The sequence below is a fragment of the Mesoplodon mirus genome, assembly GCF_964341445.2.
Source record: "Mesoplodon mirus genome assembly, chromosome: X".
NCBI lineage: Eukaryota > Metazoa > Chordata > Mammalia > Artiodactyla > Ziphiidae > Mesoplodon > Mesoplodon mirus.
In genome coordinates, this window is record NC_138981.1 from 78,490,877 (window position 1) to 78,513,469 (window position 22,593).

The window sequence follows — 22,593 nt, forward strand, 5'->3', positions numbered from 1 at the left end:
TTGCTTGGCATAGGGTGACCAGCACTGTAGTTTGCTGGTCGATGACTGAAGCTGGGTGCTGGTGTTGAGATGGAGATCTCTGGGAGATTTTCGCTGCTTGATATTATGTGGAGCTGGGAGGTCTCTTGTGGACCCGTGTCCTGAAGTTGGCTCTCCCACTTCAGAGGCACAGCACTGTCTCCTGGCTGCAGCACCAAGAGCCTTTCATCCACCCGGCTCAGAATAACAGGGAGAAAAAGTAGAAAGAAAGAATTAGTAGAAGAAAGAAAGAGAGAGAGAAAGAAAGGAAGAAGGAAAGAAAGGAAGGAAGGAAGGAGGGAGAGAGGGAGGAATGAAAGCAAAAGGAAGAGTGAATGGAAGAGGCGAGGGAGGGAGGGAGGAAGGAAAGAAAGAAAGAAAGACAGGAGGGAGGGAGGGAGGAAGGAAAGAAAAAGAAAGTGAAAGGAAGAGTGGTGGGAGGGAGGGAGGAAGGAAAGAAAGACAGGCGGGAGGGAGGGAGGGTAGAAGGAATGAAAAAGAAAGAGTGAACGGAAGAAGGGAGGGAGGGAGGAAGGAAAGAAAGAGAGAAAGAAGGAAAGGAAGGGTGGAGGGAGGGAGGGAGGAAGGGAAGGTAGGAAAAAAAGAAAGATCAGGTAAATTAAAATAGAATAAAGTATGAAATATAGTAGCGTTATTAAAATTAAAAAGTAATTATTGAAAAAAAAACGGACCGGTAGAACCCTGGGACATATGGTGGAAGCAAAGATATACAGAGAGAATCTTACACAGAAGAATACACATACTCATTCACAAAAAGAGAACAGGGGGAAAAATCAAAAATCTTGCTCTCCAATTCCACCTCCTCAATTTGGGTTACTTCGTTGTAAAAAGAGGAAAAGGGAGGAAAGTCTTAAATCTTGTCCTCAAAGTCCACTTCCTCAATTTGGGATGATTCGCTGTCCATTCATGCACTCCACAGACGCAGGGCACATCAAGTGGACCGTGGAGCTTTAATCCACTGCCTCCGAGGCTGCACAGAGAGATTTTCCTCTCTCTTCTCTGCTCTCACAGCTCCCAGGTCTCAGCCTTGGACCGGCCCCACCTCTGCACGTAGGTCGCCGGAGGGCGTCCGTTCTTCTCTCAGACAGGACGGGTTTAAGGGAGCCGCTGATGTGGGGGCTCTGGCTCACTCAGGCAGAGGGGAGGGAGGGGCGCGCAGAGTGGGGCAGGCCTGCAGCAGCAGAGGCCGGCGTGACATTGCACCAGACCGAGGTGCTCCGTGCGCTTTCCCGGGAAAGCCGTCCCCGGGTTTTGGGACCCAGGCAGTGGTGGGGTGCACAGGCCCCCCGGAAGGCGGGGTGGACAGTGACCCGCGCTCGCACACAGGCCCCACGGTGGCGGCAGCAGCAGCAGCCCCAGCGTCCCACGCCCGTCTCCGGGGTCCGCGCCTTTAGCCGCCGCTCGCGCCCATCTCCGGCGCTTCCCCAAGCAGCCCTCTTAATGCCCTCTCCTCGTGCACCAGAAACAAAAGGGAAGAAAAGGCCTCTTGCCTCTTCGGCAGCTCCAGACCCTTTCCCTGGACTCCCTCCGGGCTAGCCGTGGTGCACTAACCCCCTCAGGCTCTCTTCCTGCTGCCAGCCCCAGTCCTCTCCCTGCACTCCGACTGAAAGCCGATACCCGAGCCTCAGCTCCCAGCCCCGCCCACCCCGGCGGCTGAGCAGACAAGCCTCTCGGGCTGGTGTGTGCCTGAGGGCACCGATCCTCTGTGCCAGAATCTCTCTGCTTTGCTCTCCGCACCCCTGTTGCTGTGCTCTCCTCTGCTACTCCGAAGCTTTCCCCCTCCGCCACCTGCAGTCTCCACCCGCAAAGGGGCTTGTAGTGTGTGGAAACCTTTCCTGCTTCACGGCTCCCTCCCACTGGTGCAGGTCCCGTCCCTATCCTATTGTCTCTGTTTATTCTTTTTTTCTTTTGCCCTACCCAGGTATGTGGGGAGTGTCTTGCCTTTTGGGGGGTCTGAGGTCTTCTGTCAGCGTTCAGTAGGTGTTCTGTAGGAGTTGTTCCACGTGTAGATGAATTTCTGATGTATCTAGATTGACCTTCTCTTGTGCAGGGTCCAGGCTTTGAGATGTCAAAAACGTGATGCCACTCAGCATGCCTGAACAGACTGCTTTTGCAGAACTTGGAAAGCTCTGCTGGAGGAAGAGAAATGTTGATGGTGATGGTCGTGGTGTTGTTGATGATGATGATGATGATGATGAAAGAAGAAAACAGTGATGGTGAATGCCACCTGACCAGGTGCAGCAGCGGTAGCGGCTGCAGCGAGGATGCTGCGCTCGAGTCCCGGAAATGGTAGTTTTGCGAGGTTATCCAGTTGATTAAATGTGCAGGCAAATTAGAGAACCAGTATTTAAATGGAAAAACTTAAAATACCTTCCAATCATTTACCATTTGAGTTCTGGTGAGAATGAAGGTAAAGTTTTATCTTTGATTCCATCAATTCTTTGTGTCACAAGGGAAGAAAATATGTTTACTAAGTAAGCACATTCTCAAAACTTTGTTAGGCTAAATGTAACATAGAAAAGCCTTCATGATAAGAAAAGCAAAGAAACTTGAATAATTGTAATTAATTTAATGAAGAGCCACAATTTTCTGGCATTCTACTTTGTTTATGGTCAACTATTTAACAGTATTAGTTTGAGGATCACAAAATACTTTACTAGAAAGATGAAAAGCAAAAATTTCCTTTTAATCATGACAAATTCTTCTTGGGCTAAATTCAATGATTTTAAAATTCTCAAAATAAAGGAAATAGGAAGGTGATCAGTAATCATTCAAACAAGTATTAAAGTTTCAGCTGCTAATTATATAATAATAATATTATGAATCTGAGAGTATTCATAGAACTGATATGAAAACTGAAGAACTGTTAAAAATGATATTTTAGTGCACATGAGTGTGTGAATTGTATGTTAATATTACCTATTTATGGATATGTATAGATAGATTAGATAGCATGATATATAAATATACATATATTACATCCAGGATGAATGTTTTCTGAGCATATTGATTCATTATAGACTTTTATCAAAACAAAACATTTATCAAAAGAAAGAATATAAGCATCAGGATCAGATTGTCTGAGTCCAAATATTACCAACTTTGTAAACTTGGGCAGCTTTAATCACTCATTTTCTGAGTTCTTTAACATCTACAATAAAGACTTCCTGTAAGAACAAAGATGAATCCATCCTGACAAAGAGTATAGCAATGGTCTTTGAGCACTACAGTGCAAAACTGAGATGATCTAAAAACAAAACAAAATTTCATATATATATATATATATATATATATATATATATATATAATATATAATGAGATATATAATGGCATACCAAACAATACAATATTTGTGGCATTTATATGTCTTCCTTCTTTTATTTCTATACCTTTGTTTTTGTTATTGTCTTCTGTACCTCTATTACAAGTTCCCTGACATACTTAGAGAATGACCCATATAGAATTACAATTATGTTGAATATTTATAGAGATGTCAACATTTATAATAGTATTTGAGGTATGCAAGTTCCTCTCTTAAATCTGTCTTATAAATGTGACCTGTAATGATACATCTTATGCAATATTAAATATTAATTTGGGATTATACATTAATGATAAAGACCAAGTGACTTCCTTGATTGCTATGTCAATGGAAACTAGAGAAATGACTTAGTTTTCTTGCTGTGTAATAAACATTTCATTTTTACTCCTGCATGCCACAGAAATGCAGCATATAGAAGTGATAGCAAGTATTATAGTCATGAATATCCATTCTGAATTTGGTCCTAATTAACACTAGTTTATGAAAATATAAGATGGTGAACTCTTATCCTAATTGTTTGAACTATAAACATGTATCGACCTGGCAAAGTACTTTAAGTCAGCAGAGGTTACATACAAAGTAAGGAGTGTAGTCATAGGTATTTGGAAGCTGGCTCAGTGTTCTTTCTACTCAATAGTCAAATTTAGATTCTTTAAAAATGCTATCAAATTCGAAAGTCATAAAATGGAATCCACCCCAACCGTTTGGTCAACAGAATGAAATTTCTTTTCCTATTTTATTGTACTACCTACAGCATCTTTTAGAAATTTATTTATTGCCTTATAAACTATTTTTGAATAATTGTTTCTGCTGAGACAGTCTATGATTTAAATGTCCTTTGAAAACCAAAGAAGGCATTTCTTCCATTTGAAATAGTACTTAAAATATTTACATTCTTAAAGTTGTAAAGTGATTGCAAGTACCTGCAAATCAAGTGAAATTTGAACGTACTCTTCCATTGACCTGATGTTCTATGATCTGTACCTCTACTTATATAGAGATAATTTGGATCAATGACCTGTAGGAAAATGACACCTAATTTGCCCATTTTAAAGTGACTCACTTAGGTTAAGCCATTTAGACAGCATACAAAAGACAGGACAAAGCTGCTGAAAAATGCTAAACAGAAACCTGTACATTAGCATGTCTTCCAATAGATATATACATTTTTTAATAGAATATAAGTGCCAGGTGATCTGGGACCATGTTCTTTTTTTTCACCAAAGTATTCTCAATATATAGCAAGTCCTGCAACATAATAAATGATTTTTTTTTTTTTTTTGTCTAATGAATGTCAGAGATGCTTTATTTGGTATTTTAGATTTGGGAATTCTGCCTAAACAAAGCAGAGTAGACAAAAAGTATTCTTTCTTCTTTTAAGATTAAAAATCATGAAGAATGTAGGGTTCCAGAAGTTCTTCTTGGTGGAGAACTTATGAGCTGTCAAACCAAGGCAGTGATGCAGAAGGATGTTCATTATAACAGAAATAGGTTATACAAAAGTCTGACAAAAAGATCATTTAGAAAATTTGCCCCAAGAGAGTGAGAAGTGGTTTCAATACAGGCATACATTATAGACTTTTTTCTTTCATCCTTAGATTTGGTTTCATTATTTTTCACTGAGCTGGAATTAGTGTCACAGGGTGACTGTGACATATTGACACTCAAACATTCAACATGTTTTCATTCACTCAACAAATATTTGTCAAATGCTTAATGGTGCCAGACCCTATTCTAGGTTATTTTTGTGCAATCTTTTCTAAATATACCATAGCACATTAGCCTTCAACAAAAAACTTTGACCAAAAATATTGTGAGAGAACTTATTACTAAATTACTATATGCCCCTAAATGTATTGCATTGTCTTACCACAGGATATGTTCGGATTTGTATTATACATGGCCTGAAAATAGTTTCACCTGTGTAAAGGATTTGTTCTTTGAGACATTTTTTTGTCAAGAAGTCACACATACTTGTTAATATTTTTAGGTTTAGTGGCAACATGTTTATTAGTCGGAGTACTGCATTCTATTATATATTTATGACTCCTAAAATCCTTGATTTAGATTATATAATTAATTTTGAATTATATCTTCTTTCTTTTTTTTGTTAGATTGTTTATTTGAGATTTTTCTTGTTTCTTAAGGTAGGCTTGTATAGCTATAAACTTCCCTCTTAGACCTGCTTTTGCTGCATCCCATAGGTTTTGGATCATCGTGTTTTCATTGTCATTTGTCTCTAGGTATTTTTTTGATTTCCTCTTTGATTTCTTCAGTGATCTCTTGGTTATTTAGTAAAGTATTGTTTAACCTCCATGTGTTTGTGTTTTTTACATTTTTTTCCCTGTAATTCATTTCTAATCTCATAGTGTTGTGGTCGGAAAAGATGCTTGATATGATCTCAATTTTCTTAAATTTACTGAGACTTGATTTGTGACCCAAGATGTCCCATGCACACTTGAGAAGAAAGTGTAATCTGCTGTTTTTGGATGGAATGTCCTATAAATATCAATTAAAACTATCTGGTCCATTGTGTCATTTAAAGCTTCTGTTTCCCTCTTTATTTTCATTTTTGATGATCTGTCCATGGGTGTAACTGAGGTGTTAAAATCCCCCACTGTTATTGTGTTACTGTCGATTACCTCTTTTATAACTGTTAACAGTGGTCTTATGTATTGAGGTGATCCTATGTTGGGTGCATATACATTTATAATTGTTATATCTTCTTCTTCTTGGATTGATCCCTTGATCATTATGTAGGGTCCTTCCTTGTCTCTTGTAACATTCTTTATTTTAAAGTCTATTTTATCTGATGAGTATTGCTACTGCAGCTTTCTTTTGATTTCCATTTGCATGGAATATCTTTTTTCCATTCCCTCACTTTCAGTCTGTATGTGTCTCTAGGTCTGAAGTGGGTCTCTTGTAGACAGCATATATATGGGTCTTGTTTTTGTATCCATTCAGCGAGCCTGTGTCTTTTCGTTGGAGCATTTAATCCATTCACGTTTAAGGTAATTATCAATACGTATGTTCCTATGACCATTTTCTTAATTGTTTTGGGTTTGTTTTAGTAGGTCCTTTTCTTCACTTTGTTTCCCACTTAGAGAAGTTCCTTTAGCATTTGTTGTAGAGCTGGTTTGGTGGTGCTGAATTCTCTTAGCTTTTGCGTGTTTGTAAAGCTTTTGATTTCTCCATCAAATCTGAATGAGATCCTTGCTGGGTAGAGTAATCTTGGTTGTAGGTTCTTCCCTTTCATCACTTTAAGTATATCATGCCACTCCCTTCTGGCTTGTAGAGTTCCTACTGAGAAATCAGCTGTTAACCTTATGGGAGTTCCCTTGTATGTTATTTGTCATTTTTCCCTTGCTGCTTTCAATAATTTTTCTTTGTCTTTAATTTTTGCCAATTTGATTACTATGTGTCTCGGCGTGTTTTTCCTTGGATTTACCCTGTATGGGACTCTCTACTCTTCCTGGACTTGGGTGGCTATTTCCTTTCCCATGTTAGGGAAGTTTTTGACTATAATCTCTTCAAGTATTTTCTCAGGTCCTTTCTTTCTCTCTTCTCCTTCTGGGACCTCTATAATGTGAATATTGTTGCATTTAATTGTTATCCCAGAGGTCTCTTAGGCTGTCTTCATTTCTTTTCATTCTTTTTTTTCTTTATTCTGTTCTGCAGCAGTGAATTACAGCATTCTGTCTTCCAGGTCACTTATCTGTCCTTCTGCCTCAGTTATTCTGCTATTGATTCCTTCTAGTGTAGTTTTCATTTCAGTTATTGTATTGTTCATCTCTGTTTGTTTGTTCTTTAATTCTTCTAGGTATTTGTTAAAATTTTCTTGCATCTTCTCGATCTTTGCCTCCATTCTTTTTCCGAAGACCTGGATCATCTTCACTATCATTATTCTGAATTCTTTTTCTGGAAGTTTGCCTAGTTCCACTTCATTTAGTTGTTTTTCTGGGGTTTTATCTTGTTCCTTCATCTGGTACATAGCCCTCTGCCTTTTCTTCTTGTCTATCTTTCTGTGAATGTGGTTTTTGTTCCACAGGCTGCAGGATTGTAGTTCTTCTTGCTTCTGCTGTCTGCCCTCTGGAGGATGAGGCTATCCTATATCTTCTTTCTAATGTATCTCATTTAAATTATTTGAACTAAAGAGCCAATTGATAGCTGGGAACGTTTTGTGTGCATTCCTGAAAGTGCCTATTTTTCAAAATGAGAGTTTTGTGATAGTCTTCAGAGTTTATTGATAACCATATATGGTTTTATGATGAAAATATGTAATGATGCACTAAGTTTGGTTCTTTTTGATGTTATTCAGTTAACTATTTATAGGAAGTAAAGTTTAAAATAATAGAATTAGAAATTCATGCATATTTAGTTCAAAACCACATATCAAATTCTTCTTTTATCTTTGTTAACATAAGGGATAATATATATTCTAAAAAAAAAGAAATCCAACAATCTCTTCTAGTAAGAAAAAAGCAATATTCTTAGATCTTATTTAAATCTAGTATTCATTATTTTAAAAGTGAGTATGTTTCTCTTTCCCTTAACACTTGAAATCCAGGTATAATGTTTCAAATTACAGGGAAAAGATCAGATTATTTTGTTTTTGGAAACATACATTGTGGTTTGGGTATTTAATTTAATTACAAAATTTTCCCTTCAATTTTTACAAACTTGTACAAAATGTAGTACTTGAATTTAATTTAAAGAAATAAAATACAAATTGAATTTAATTATATTTAAAAAAACATGTAGAATCACTTTTAGAATTTTTTCAGTGAGTTGTAACTATGCAAACTGAGTGAACACTGGTTTCTTCCCTGCATGATCCAATACAAACGTAAAAACAGAATAAGAAAGAATTGTCACTTGGGATCAGGGGCTCCAGGGACCTGCCTAGAACATTGCAATTGTCCCTTCTTACAAATCCTTGTGTCATAATGTTTCATCTGAGTGCAATGAGCATTGGAGGACTAGATAGGACTGGCATACATTTTAAATAAACATCTTGGTTGGTCATGCTTTAGATTCTTTTAGGCCAAATTTCAGATTCTTAGCAATACTAATCTGCATATTTGACACAATTTGTGTATCATTTCCCCAACCTGGCTAGCAGAAATATTATCATTCTATGTTTGAAGAAATTTAGCTAAGTAAAGGGAGAGATTAATACCTAAGAACTCAAGCAAGTACAGAATCAAATTTATACTATGTGAAAGAGTTATATTTTCTTTATTATGTGAAAAGTAGATCTTAGGCAATATTTTATCTCTAACTGATATGCTTTCCTTTTGAAAATACCAAAATATAATATTTATATTTTGTGTATTCAAAGAGTCATTACCTTGAATCTGTGTCTTCTAATTATGAAGTGAAGATGGTTTCTAAGGCAGATAGCATTTGGTTTATTCAAAAAAACCTTTTAACATGTCTTATGCAGTCAGTTCATCTGTCAGACTGATAAGTCCTTCATACTCCTCCTCCTCTTCCTGTGCATATAAACTTTTATTTAATTCAGTTTGAAATAGTTTACTTCTACTTTTCATTTCTTCTTCATGTTTGTGGCACTGTCTTTTACTCTTTGTTCTTTGATGATGTAAAATATTTATCAACATATCACCAAAGGAGATTGGTTCTCCACAGCGGATACCCAATGTTATGCCACATGGAAAATGTCTCTTCTTGTTTATTCCTAAAATCTATAGCCAGATGTCCATATGTCAGGTTTATCCATTGACATTTGAAATATAAAACTAAATAATTTTATGGATAATAATTATACATGGATATTGCCATTAATCAGTAGATTTTAAAATAATTTAGATCTAAAATTAAAAAAAAGATCATACTTCTTTTGATATCAAGCAAACATAAATGTGAATTTTATTTCATTTTTTTAACTGTCCTAATGGAAAAATAGGTCTTCTAGTACATTTACTTTTCATTTTTTCTTCAATATAATGTCCCAAATAGTTGAAAAAATAAAACTAGCCTGAGACTATTTTTTAGAAATGGCCTATTGTTTCAAGGTTAGCTCCTTTCCCCAAATGTTAAAATACAACACATGAATAGCCAGTTAGTTCCAAGAATGAAAATTTCTGCCAAAGCTTGTGTTCTGTACTCTGACACAAAGTCTCAGCAAAATATATATTAGAGAGAAACACTATAAAATAGAAAATAAATGAAAAGTCTCCAATTATTTAAAAATACAAACTTGGTACTATGATTTAAACTGGTATTAATTCACTGTGATTACAAGAAATCACAACTTCCTAGGCACTAACGTAGCATATGAGAAGATGACAACATATTCATAAAGAGAATCATCAAGTCAGATTGCACTTCTAACACCATACTTTTTCTTTCAGTCATTTTATCTACTTAAATATGTGATATGTAAATATTAAGAGATACATCATAGAATGACCAATTTATTTGGAATTTCCCAAGTAGTACATCCAGATACATCTCTCTAAATTGATGCATTGGGAGAAAAATACTATCAATAAATAGTGTTCACTATCTTTCTCATTTTTCAGAGAATTTTAAAGTGAAATTGATAGAACATTGCTTTGGAGAGCCATATAATATTTACTGATAGTGAAAGATAGAATGTTATTGAAATTAGTTATTTCTTACGGATTTGTAAAAATTATGCTTCTGTATACAAAAATGTATCAACCTCTGCTCAAAATAGAATTAAATCAGGTATTTTTCAAATGGTTATTATATGAACTATTTCCTTTCCTGGTTTCCTATTTCATATACTACATATTTATTATACATAATAAGAAATATACAGAATATGTTTATAATATAAATATAGATGAGCATATATTATAAATATAAATGTTTCTCCAATGAAACATCTTTGTCTCTAAATTGTACTTTAAATGGTATGCAGAGCCTACAAGTTTTAACAATGCATATATTCATGTGGAAGGACAAAATACTCTGGAATTCACAAAGTTGATTTCCACTAATGAAATAATAATCTGAAGTGTTTTAGTAAAAGCCATTCCCTGATATCATGTCCACTTATGCCATACAGATACTTTAATTACCTACTGTATTCTTCCTACTACAGCATATTTTTAAATTAGTTTGTTATAGAGCAAACAGTTTGGTGAAAATGTGAGGGAATATTTTCAAAAGTTTTTTTTAATCTAAAAAGTAACTTATTTTTAAAAGTTTCATTATATTAATAAAACCAGTGCATGTACATTTAGCACATGTCTCTAGATTTAATTAAAGTTTATCTGTGTTATTTTTCTGTGTGCACAACTCATGGTCATTGACAAGCCAGTTAAAGCTCCTAAAATTGGATAAACTGATTAAAAGAAAATCATATTAAATTTCACAAAGAAGAGTTTTAAAAGCTTAAATCCTTTAGTAGTGTGCAAATTGTACACTATTACCTTGGAGGTATGCACTTTGTCTGCATTAAATCAGGCAAAGGAAAATGCTTCAAAAAAATTTCTCTATGGACCGAAAGACCAGATACACCATCAAGTCCTATTTTAAAATGGTCTTAATTTAGAACTCATTCACTCAAGAACAGATTGAGTATTAAAAGGTGTGAAATATTTGAGAGCTACAATTGTTTCAAACATTTTGGATAGCTTAGAGACAGATTTCAGAAATATTGATTTTTTAGTATTTTCTTTGACAACTGAAAAGACAATGGATCCAGCCCTCATGCTTTTGTTTTTGGAATTTCACAAGATCATTTAAATTTGTGTTATTTTCAGAACAGCTTCATACACCTCTCAGAATAATGTAACTAGGGCCTTGGTAGGTCCTTTCAATGAACTGTAAAAACATTTATATTCCAACTTTTCCTTTCTTGAAGAGTTCAGAATCCTTCATGTTTCAGTTCCTTTGAGGTTTGTTTGTTTGTTTGTTTTGTTTGTTTGTTTTGAAGTTGGGGGAGTGAGCTCAACTCTTTTTTTAATTTTATAGTTTTTTTATTTTTTTGTGGTTTTTTGTTTGGTTAGTGTTTTTTTTGTTTGTTTGCTTGTTTTTTTGTTTGTTTGTTTGGGTTTTTTTTGGCAGCACTGCGCGGCTTGCAGGATCTTAGTTCCTGACCAGGGATGGAACCAAGGCCCTCAGCAGCAAAAGCCTGGAGTCCTAACCACTGGACCGCCAGGGAATTCGCAGCACAATTCTTAAAAGAAGGATCTTCTCCCTTAAATAACCAAACTAAACCAGAAGTATTTGGAATTAGCATTTGTGCTGCTTAGAACAGTTTTACAAAGTGATTAAGTGAAGCCAAAATATCTGTGTTCACAGGAGTCCTATTCTCTAGGTTATCTGGCCCTGTACATCTCAGAATTTTTCTTCTCTTAATTGTAACTGTCAAAAGGAACTATTATGATTGGCTAGATTCGCTCCGTATGCTTCTGAACCATTTAAAACATTAAGGTCAGATTTTGAGATGGAACTTTTTGACTTAAATATTTAAGGAAAGGAGGAATAACACTCCAGGACCAAGCTACATTACAAATTACTATTTTTAATAGGAATTATCTTTTTTTTGATTTGCCAAATAAAGATTTTGATTCATAAACTATGCTCTTCTCTTGTTTGCCCTTATAAATTGGTGCATACAGGAAAAGGTAAATTAATTTAATATTCATCTAAGTTGGCATTTCCCCAAAATATATTCTGAAAGCACTGATTTTTTGATACTCCCTGCAGTAAATGTTTATCTTGGGCAAATAGGTTCGGATATACATATTGTTTCCATCTCTTGGAAATGATCAATAAACCATCTATAAAACATTTCATAGTGTGTGAGTTCTTTGGTAGAGAAAATGTGAATTCTAATTCTACTTCTTCCTCTCATTAGTTGTATGGATCATAGATAAGTAATTTCTTTTCCTTTTATTTTTTAAATTTATTTTTATTTTTTATTGAGATATAATTGACATATAACATGGTGTAAGTTTAAAGTGTGCAACATGTTGATTTGACACATTTATATATTGCAATGTGATTACCACTGTAGCTTTAGCTAACAGCTCTATCATGTCACATAATTATTATTTCTTTTTGAGGTGAGAAGATTTATGAGCTACTCTCAGCAATTTTGAAGTATGTCATATAGTATTTTTGACTGTAACCCGTATGCTGTGCCTTGAATCTCCAGAACTTGTTCATCTTCTAGTTGCAAGTTTGTACTTTTTAAGTCATTTCATTTCTTTTGACATCATTTCTTAATATGTATACTAAGAATGTTGAATCAGATGACTTTCTAAGGGCTATGGTCCTTGGCCTGTGAATTTATTTTATTCTAGAAAAAATTTAAGTTGTACCTCTGTGCTCTTTGAAGTACAAACACTGTCAACATGAAAAAGAAAATGACATTTGAAAGTACTATCTGTTATAGTGGTTCCAAAAATATCCCCTAAATAAAAGGACAGAAAACCAATAGATTATGGATTAGAAAGATTTTGTAATGAATAGGAAAAATGAGTTAATTTCAGGAATTTTAAAAGACATACAGCTCTAAGCTGTGGTCCCAAAGATATCCTTAAATAAAAAGGCAGAAAACACAGCCAATAGTTTATGGATTAGAAATATTTTGTAATGAATAGGAAAAACATATTAACTTCAGAAACTTAAAAATATGTACAACTCTAGGCTAAAAAGGAGAATAAGCCATTTGGTATGGCACAGTATGAGTTTGGTTAACCAAAATCCTCTTAATGTAGAGAATGGTAATTTCATTTTAGTGGAAACATTTCCTTTTAATTTCTAGGTTTTAGTCTCTCCAATAAAGCCAACACTATGACTTTGGTTGTCAATTTTGAAATGAATATTTCTTCTTTTTTTTTTTTTTTGGCTGCACGTTGCAGCTTGCGGTATCTTAGTTCCCCGACCAGAGATTGAACCCAGGCCATGGCAGTAAAACTGCGAAGTTCTAACCAATGGAGTGCCAGGGAATTCCCTGAACATTTCTTTAATCCAGTAGTAAACTAACTTTTATAGAAACTCAGGACCAATGTGAATGGAAATTTTAATATACAGAGATGAGAAATTTATTTTATACTTGCAACATTGCTTTTATTGTAAATGAGGTACTCATTATACTAATCACCTTGCATCTTTTGCATTTGTAGCCTTAACCTTTCACACAATTTGAACAGAAAATTTGATTTGAGCTTCACTATTTTTGTGGTTCAGACTCAAGTACAAAAATGCTGTAGCTTATTAGTTTTGCAATAAACAGGAGATACACTGGTGTGATTTGGATTATACATCAAGAATTGACTCTTCTTTGCACATCTTATGGAATGCTTTAAAATTAGCATTATTCAAAGAAAACTAGGTATTGGCCAATTTATTTGACATTACAATCTTCAAGTACATTTTTTTTTTCATACCAATTCAGCTATAGTCTGTGACCTTCAGTACAAACTCTTGTGTGGCTTGGCATAAGAAAATGAATGAGGAACTTGTTCTCAAAAATTAGTCCATAACTTAGAATCTGTGTTAGGTTTTAGGTGAATTGAATCTTGATTTATCAGATTTTTCTCTATATTAGGAAGCATAGGAAACACTGTAATGTACTGAGACATGGTGATGCATTAAATAAATAAATATTTAAATATTTATTTAATACTTATAGAAAACATTATCCTTCAAGTGACTATAGTGGCAAAGATATCTGTTTATTTCCAAATGAATGTCTTTAAAACAGTTTTCAGGGCTTCCCTGGTGGCGCAGTGGTTGAGAGTCCACCTGCTGATGCAGGGGACATGGGTTCGTGCCCTGGTCCGGGAAGATCCCACATGCCATGGAGCGACTAGGCCCGTGAGCCATGGCTGCTGGGCCTGAGCATCCGGAGCCTGTGCTCTGCAACAGGAGAGGCCACAACAGTGAGAGGCCCACGTACCCCCCCAAAAAAAAAAATTTCAAATCTTACTTACCCTCAAGATAATGACCTTTTAAAATTTCATAAAAATAGCTTTATTATGTGACTTTAAAAATTATACATAATAAAACAACTGCAATTGTTACTATTTTTGAAGTAAATGACAGTAATAGATTGGTGCATGATATTTGATCAACAAACATTAAGACAACACTATCAATTTTGTGGTGAGCTCTGTTGACCTTTAAGCTCTTCAAGTAGTATCTATTTATCAATATTTCTTTTCACATTTAGCCAAATGTTCCTAGTGCATGTTGAGTATTTAAACATTTATGTTAGGATTATGAAGGAAATGTTAAAATATGTTTGTATAGAGTAATAAAACATGTTTTGGTATTGTTCTTGTGATACATTTTTGTAATTTTTATGTGACTTATGTAGAAGCTGCATTTTTTTACTGTAAAATGTGATTCCTTAATTTAAACTTTGTAATACAAGAATCCCAGTAATTCATGTTGTTTACTAACTAAATACTTATGGTCCTTTACTAATTAAGATATTTGAGTAATAAATTTAGAAAATAATGTTAAAACCTCAAGTATATTTCAAAGTAAGCACATACACAAACTTAAATTTTTATGTGATTATTGCATTTGTGTAAGTAAAACTAATGATACCTGAACTATTAATGGCTTAAGTTTATTAATTAATACATTTATTATTAAATACATTGCAGAATATTTAATAACCTGAAAACAATTTTCTTGGTGAAAGCAAGTTTAACTTGTTAGATATATTTATTTTATTTATTAGTAAAATGTCAAGTTACACATAAATGATATACTCATCCATAATATAACTTTGGTTGGATTAATTAGTAAAAAATTCATTTCAGTCATAGTGATTCACATAGATTCTAGTATCTCAAATGACAAAGATTATACTTATCTTGATTTTGCAAAAATCTTGAGCAGTGTGGATGCTTCAAAAATATCAGTGATAAACCTTTAAACATTAGGAAGCAATTGAAATTTAGGAATGCATTTGGAAATGAACTTTATGTTAAAATCTTCCTAATATAATGAATGTATCTATTAATTTCTGTGTCAGCATATGAGTACTTAATATTGCTTTAGAGGGGGAAAATTGTTCCCTTTTTGACTATTTTTCATGTGATGAATTTGTGCCTCTACAGAACTATCCTGAAAACTTTATGCAGAATCTGCTTATTATCTTGAATTTTAAAGAAAATTGATCAATATTTGACTTTACTGGTTTATAAACCAATTTTCATTTTCCAGCTTGGAAGCTAAATGTCTCCTGGGATAGATTTTTAAAATGTGTTTTTTTCTTTTTCATTGTTGTCGTGTCACTTGTTTTGCTTTTTTTATTTGTACCTCCTTACCCTTAGAAATAAGTCTAGACCTATCACATTTTTTTCTGACCTTCTCAGTTACCAAATTGGAAAGGATTTTAATAACTAGGTCTAGAACACACTGAAATTACATTCTTAAAAATGAAAGCAAGCACTTTATTACTTCTCTGCTTAAAACAGCCTTTCTTTTTCACTCCAGTATATTGAAAACTCTACATTTAAATATTACAGGAATTTTTTTAAGTATTACAGGAATTGATTATTAATTCTAATAATAAATTAAAATACTGTGTGTCTGTGTGAGAGAGAGTGAGAGACTTATCAATGAAGTAGAACCATTATTTGAGTGGTGCAGGGTTGATGAATATTATTTAGAAGATCAATTCTACCTAAAATGCCTTGTGAAAGCACTACTTTTTTTTTAATGCTTTGGTTTGTATTACCATTAAATTACGTTGCTTATAGACAAAACACCTTATGATGAAAAATATATGTGCCTTGTATATGTAAATGACACTTAAAATGTTGTGCAATGCTCTCTAATTAATCCATATTATTGCATAGAAACATTACTTTCACCTCCGTTTTTCTGTCTTTGACCTATTCCTTCTCTCTAAGCATTTCATACATCTTTAGTTTCATAATATATGAATTTAATCCAAAGCTGATTTTTAACAAGTTCAAAATGTTTATCTTTAAAGTTTTTATCTTTAGATGTGTGTTATTAAATATATCAGAAAATCATTTTTACTGTTGGCTTTAAAATTTTACAAAGAATAAATCTGTGATTCATTTGTCTGGATCAACACATATCAAAGTATTTATAAATATATAATTACTTTGTTTTGTTTAAAAATAGACTTTGCTATTTGTCTTAGATCAAGCATGATCTCACAGTGTTTTGAAGGAAGTCACTTAATAATGCAGTGCCAGAATTTATTTATCTGGATAATAAATATAATGATTTTGAATCTCCCATTTTTAATTGTGAGAAATAAATGAAATTTTAGTTATGAAAATAGCTGTATTATAGAAAAGGTGTCTTAACCAAGATAAGCATACTTCTATTGGGCCATCTAATATTAGTATCCATTGATGTTTTGTTTTTTCCCATGATTTTTTCAAATTGGATTTGGAGGAAAAACAACCTGTTAAGACAAAAACAATGTTTTCCTTATGCTACATTTCCTGTAGGAGGTTCCAGGAGAAAAAGTGAAATTTTAATAGAGGACTATACTTTGTTATCATTGGCAATTAATCTAGAAAATCTACTGAGTCCTTGCAAAATGTTGAGTTCAACAATACATTGCCTTTAGGGGAAGGACAAATCATGACTTCCCAAGAGGTCAGAATATAGCATAGGCTTGGTCTGAGTTTAGAAAAACATACTATAGGAGATAGATTTTTATGGGTTATCAGTATTCTACCTTATCTATCTCAGTCATCACATTCTCTAAAAAATGATGTTGAACATATATTGCAATATATTACAATTTACATTTATTTAGTTAATGTAACATGTTGGGAATAAAAGAAAATATCTATTTGTACTTAACTTTGTTAAACTCTCTTTTTAGCTTTCATTCCTGGATTAAAGAAAGGTACAGTAGAAATCAACACAAATCATAACCATGGTGCATTTATCATTTTAAAATGAATTTGTGTCTGTTTTAAGAACTTTTGGCCTCTTCATTTCTCATAAAACATTGCAGTTTCAACTGTTTGCTTCAAACACATTTTTAATATGTTTAGAATGAATTGTTATCTAGGAAAGGTATCAGTCATTTTGTTATCTTATATAATTGGATGCTTTTTCCAAGTTATGTGTAATTAATCTTTAGATGTTAATGTGACCCTGTAGTCGTTTATTTGACTTACAGTAGTTACTTTCAAATTACCTATGAATTTATTCATTTTTCTCCTCTGACAGTATAAGCATATTCAGGCATTTGTCTGAGGATGCATTAAATATATAATTCTACTTTTCTATATTTTCATTTGAAGTTGATCTGTAAACCATGAATGCTGTATACATACCTAACAAAATAATCCAAGTTGACATTCTTTGTGAACTTGTAAATAATATGCATTTTCTTTGCCAATATATATATATATATATATATATATATATATACATACATATACATATATATATATAGATTACATGTGAATGTATACTAAGTAATGGTCAACAGAAAACAAATATCTTTAAATATGGAGTTTAAGCAATCAGTTAAAATGTATATAATTTTACTGTGCTGATAAAGCTTTAAAATGATGCAGGATATTTTGAATGTTCCAAATATATTTGCATTCTCTGCGTATATGCACCAATTTCTTTATTGTGTATTTCATATTTCATAGTTCAGGATGGATCTATCATATTGTTTCATTTTTATTTAAGACAATAATTCATTTCACTTCACACACTTTTAAACTATGTTACAGTCTATCAATATTTTGACCGAGTGGAAATAGCACTCAAAGAATATTTTTTTTCTGAAATCTGTCATAAAATTCTAAATCGTTATGTAAAGAACTTCCCCTTTAATTTTTAATTTTGACATATCATCAATACTAACAGCATGTGTTATTGTTTTTGGTATTTTTAATGTTTTTTTCAATGTTGCTTTGGTCTTTTTACATTGCATTTGCATAGTTCTCTTGTGATCTTATGTAATTTGTTTTAATGTCCATGATCAATTTTTAACTATCATCTAACTAGCAGAATTTCAAGCTAAATATTTTACTCCCCATGAAAGTCTTGAGTATTCAACATTTACATGGGTTATTCAGGTGAAAATGGATGCATTGCCTGTACTTTTCATTTTTTTCTCTCCCCTTCTCATTAGTTTTTATGTGTCCCATGATAGATACTGTTCAGAAACTAGAGCTATATAAAGTCATGGTGATACTTTTGTGGTTGTGATGCAAAGTCAAGGTGTTTTGAGCATAACTATTCAGAGGCATAGTGGAAACAGCATTTGAATGTGAGCCAGGACATCTCGAGTTCTAATGACAGTTCTGCACCTGAGTAGATGCATACTGGACAAGTCATTTAAACTCAGAGTCTTAATTTTCTTCTTTCCCTCATTAAAAAAATCTAGTAATCATAATTATGCTTAAGCCTCAGGAGAAGTCATGCTGCTAAAACATGACAACATGATAATAATAATAATCACAAATTTTAAAAAAAATGTGTGTACAGTTCTATATGCTGTCCCTAATAACCTACAAATGTTTTTATCTTAATACACCACTGCTATGTGTAAGTTCTATCATTTTATCCATTTTTTCAGATATAGAAACTGAGGCAAAGAAAAGCTAAATAATATAGAAAACTATTTGATAAAATTAATTAAAGCACTCTCCCTGTATAAACCACTATTATTACGTAGATTTTTGAACGTTTATCAATACACCAATGAGTAATGATCATTGCAATTAAACTCATATTTTAAATCTTGATCTAATTGATATTTATTTAGTATATTCATAATGCAACTGGGCTCTGCCTCCAACTGCACTGAAACACCATAGTACCTTTTGGAGTTCTATTCTATGATAATTTTCATACCATATTTTATATATCCATTTTTCATCAACTCCTTTGAGTAGACTTGCTATTATTTAACTCACGTAACACAAGTTCTTAGGCATATATTATGTAGTTAAATGTTAGTTTATAAGGGGAAAAAACCCTCTGTGACTCTAATCACAAATTTATAAAACTAAGATCATTTCATTTATTTAACTCTTCTATTGAAGGGTAACTGATAACCATGGATGACATTGAGTTTCTTTCTTAAATACAAAAATATGTAGGCTTTTCTCTCACAGTAAATAAGATATATACATGCAAATTCTTAGTAATAAGAGAATTACTTTTAATTCTGGTATGCTTTACTTGTCCCCAAGGAAGAAATTGCAAATATATACTTGTCAGTTCATTCAGAGCAAATTCTTTTGTACCTCCTGAGGAAAACATACATTAATAAACATTTATAAATTAATACCTTTCATTGAAGTGTACTTTCCTTTTTTGTGGACATGTTTTAATGTAAGGTGAGAGTTTTAGCTATAGTATATAAATTACATTTTCTGTTTTCATTGAGAGGATTTGAGCAATAGAATGTCAACTGGTTTGTCTACCTGCAGTCGTTTGTTGTCCATAGTAATGTTCAGTTGTCCAAGCTGAGTGTTGGCATATCATTGCAGTGTTTTATTACCTTTCTGGCCCTCAGATAGCTCTCAGGGATCAGTTCTTGAGAGAGGTTTCCATATTTATTGTTAGTACTCAAGGGTCAGCTGTAATTTAGGAGTTCATTACTTTAGACTTGAAATGTTGAATTTGAGTCAGGAGAAGCTGTTTAGAAATTAGAATGTGGGGGGAAAAGTAGGTTGAAGTGGAAGGTTCTAGGAAAGACTGGGGAAATGAGTTATCTCTCAGCCAAATGAATCACCTCACCTATCTTCATCCAACTACTTAGTTAATAATAGTTTGTGAACATAAAATATAATTCTTCCTTACGCATGATAGATATGGAGTTTTTCATATGTCAATTAGTAAGAAAAGTAATGTCTTTTCATAAGGTATCTTTTTTTTTCATTGCCAGGAGTTAATGAAAATGCATGTGTAAGTTTCAAAATGAAAAATTTATAGCACAGGTCATAATATTAATCACTTCATGTTAATTTATATAGTATCTCCCTAAATTCTCAGACCAAAGGACTAAATCAATATGCAGTTTTGTTAGTTTTGTTTTAGATTACTAATAGTAGACTCTAGAATGCCATAGAGCAATATTTGTGAAAGGAATTAAGTCTAATGAAGCATTTGCATATTTTACTATCTAAAATTGCCTTCTTTAGATCATGTATAACAAGTTCATTCCACCATATTATGTATTATACAGTGACACATAAAACTAGAAAAACATGCCTTATGATAAAATTGTATTTTTTAATGTTTTTTTTTTACAATGAAGAAAAAAAAGAAACAAATGTGATATTATTTATAAAATAAAAGTAGACTAGGGCTTCCCTGGTGGCGCAGTGGTTGAGTGTCCGCTTGCCGATGCAGGGGACGCGGGTTTGTGCCCCGGTCCGGGAAGATCCCACATGCCGCGGAGCGGCTGGGCCCGTGAGCCATGCCACTGGGGCTGCGTATCCAGAGCCTGTGCTCTGCAACGGGAGAGGCCACAACAGTGAGAGGCCTGCGTACCGCAAAAAAAAAAAAAAAAAGTAGACTAATTAGTAGAAAATTTAGTATCTTTTTGAGGCTATGCAGTGTATTAAAGTTAGAAAATGGGTGCAGTACTTTAGTGTTATCATTCTGATAAAAACTCTTGGCATAGCTTTGAAACAGTATATAATTTGTGAAAAAAATGCATACTTTAAACTTTATGTTCTGGGTATATACTGTCTTTTTAAAAATCTTTGTAGGGAAATAAATAGTATTGCTAGGTGACATATTGGTCAGCTGCTTGTTAGCAAATCATGGCTTGAACATTTAAGTGAGCCATAAACATTACTTCTGCTACAGCTAATAAGAATAGTAACCCTGATTTCATAAAGCATAATTTTATTATACATCACTCTTACATTGCCTTGAAATCGATACTATTTGACTGACACAGTAAAATGATAAAATATTACTTTACTTTCATTTGCAGATGCCATATCAAAAGCTGGGTCTACTATGAGGCAGAATTTTTCTATTGAAATATACTTTAAAAACAGGTGTTGTTTTTCTAGGACACACATAACAATTGACTGTTGAAAAGGCAACTTTCTCATTAAGTAAATTGTCTATCTGAGAGTATAGCCCAGGAGTCTTGAAGTTCAAGTAATTTATTATCATTGATTTTGATCAGCACTGTCACTGGAAATATAATGAGGGACACATATATAATTTTAAATTGTCTAGAGGCCACATTTAAAAAACAAACAACAAAAAACACAATAATAGGTGAAATTAATTTTACCAATATATTTTATTTAACCCAACATAAACAAAATATCATTATTCCAACAGGCAATCAATATAAAAATTTTCTATAAGATAGTTTACATTTCTCTTCATAGTAAGTCTGGAAATCTGGCATGCATTTTACATATACAGCACATCTCAGTTCCAACTAGCCACATTTTAAGTGTTCAATAGCTATGTGTGGCTAGTGGCTGCTACATCACAAAAGCTTTAGATCCCTCTCGAAGACTAAGGATTTGGGATTGGGCTGCAGAGAAAAAAAGGGCTTTGGTATACATTGGCTTGATATTATACCTTGAAGAAAAACAAACAAACAAAAAACCCTTGAAAACCTTGAATTTATACTTGCTCATCTGAGGACATTTTCCCCCTGGCTGGCCAAAGAAAAAAAGAAAACATTTGGGAAAGGTACTCTTGTTGATTTTCACTGCCATGGGGGATGAAACAATGTCCAATGTGAAACAGCAAAGGGCTGTATAGATCAAAGTCAACACTTTCAATTGCATACGTTTTGTCATATATTTGAGGCTCTTAAGAATGACGATTCATTGCAATTTGCTCTCCTTGAAATTCTTGAGTAGTTTTCAAGAGGAGCCTTCAGTAGAGAACACTGATTGGTGCTTGTTAATCTCGAGGCATGGATGATTTAAAAACGTGTATTGTATAGGGTTTTATAATAATCAATATGTATCACTACCAGAACTTGAGCCAGAAGGCTGAAATATTTCTATCTTCTAGTTCATATAAAATGTAATACTGGGCTTCCCTGGTGGCGTAGTGGATGGAGTCCGCCTGCCGATGCAGGGGACACGGGTTCGTGCCCCAGTCCAGGAAGATCCCACATGCTGCGGAGCAGCTGGGCCTGTGAGCCATGGCCGCTGAGCCTGCGCATTCAGAGCCTGTGCTCTGCAACGGGAGAGGCCACAACAGTGAGAGGCCCGTGTACCGCAAAAAAAAAAAAAAAAAAAAAAAAAAGTAAC

The 22,593-nt window shown here is 33.6% G+C and overlaps 1 protein-coding gene across 8 annotated transcripts in view; it reads left to right on the forward strand.

Annotated features, from left to right (window-relative positions):
• Positions 1-22,593, forward strand: part of PCDH11X (protocadherin 11 X-linked) — a gene marked incomplete at both ends in the record, with an annotated part of 677,500 nt that overhangs the window by 547,549 nt on the left and 107,358 nt on the right. For 6 of the 8 annotated variants that reach the window (XM_082610668.1, XM_082610673.1, XM_082610670.1 and 3 more), the window contains one exon: positions 17,199-17,222. The exons of the other annotated variants lie outside the window; for them this stretch is intronic. In XM_082610668.1, coding sequence (XP_082466794.1) covers positions 17,199-17,222 — 24 coding nt within the window. The remainder of the gene's footprint in view (positions 1-17,198; positions 17,223-22,593) is intronic. 8 annotated transcript variants of the gene reach the window in all.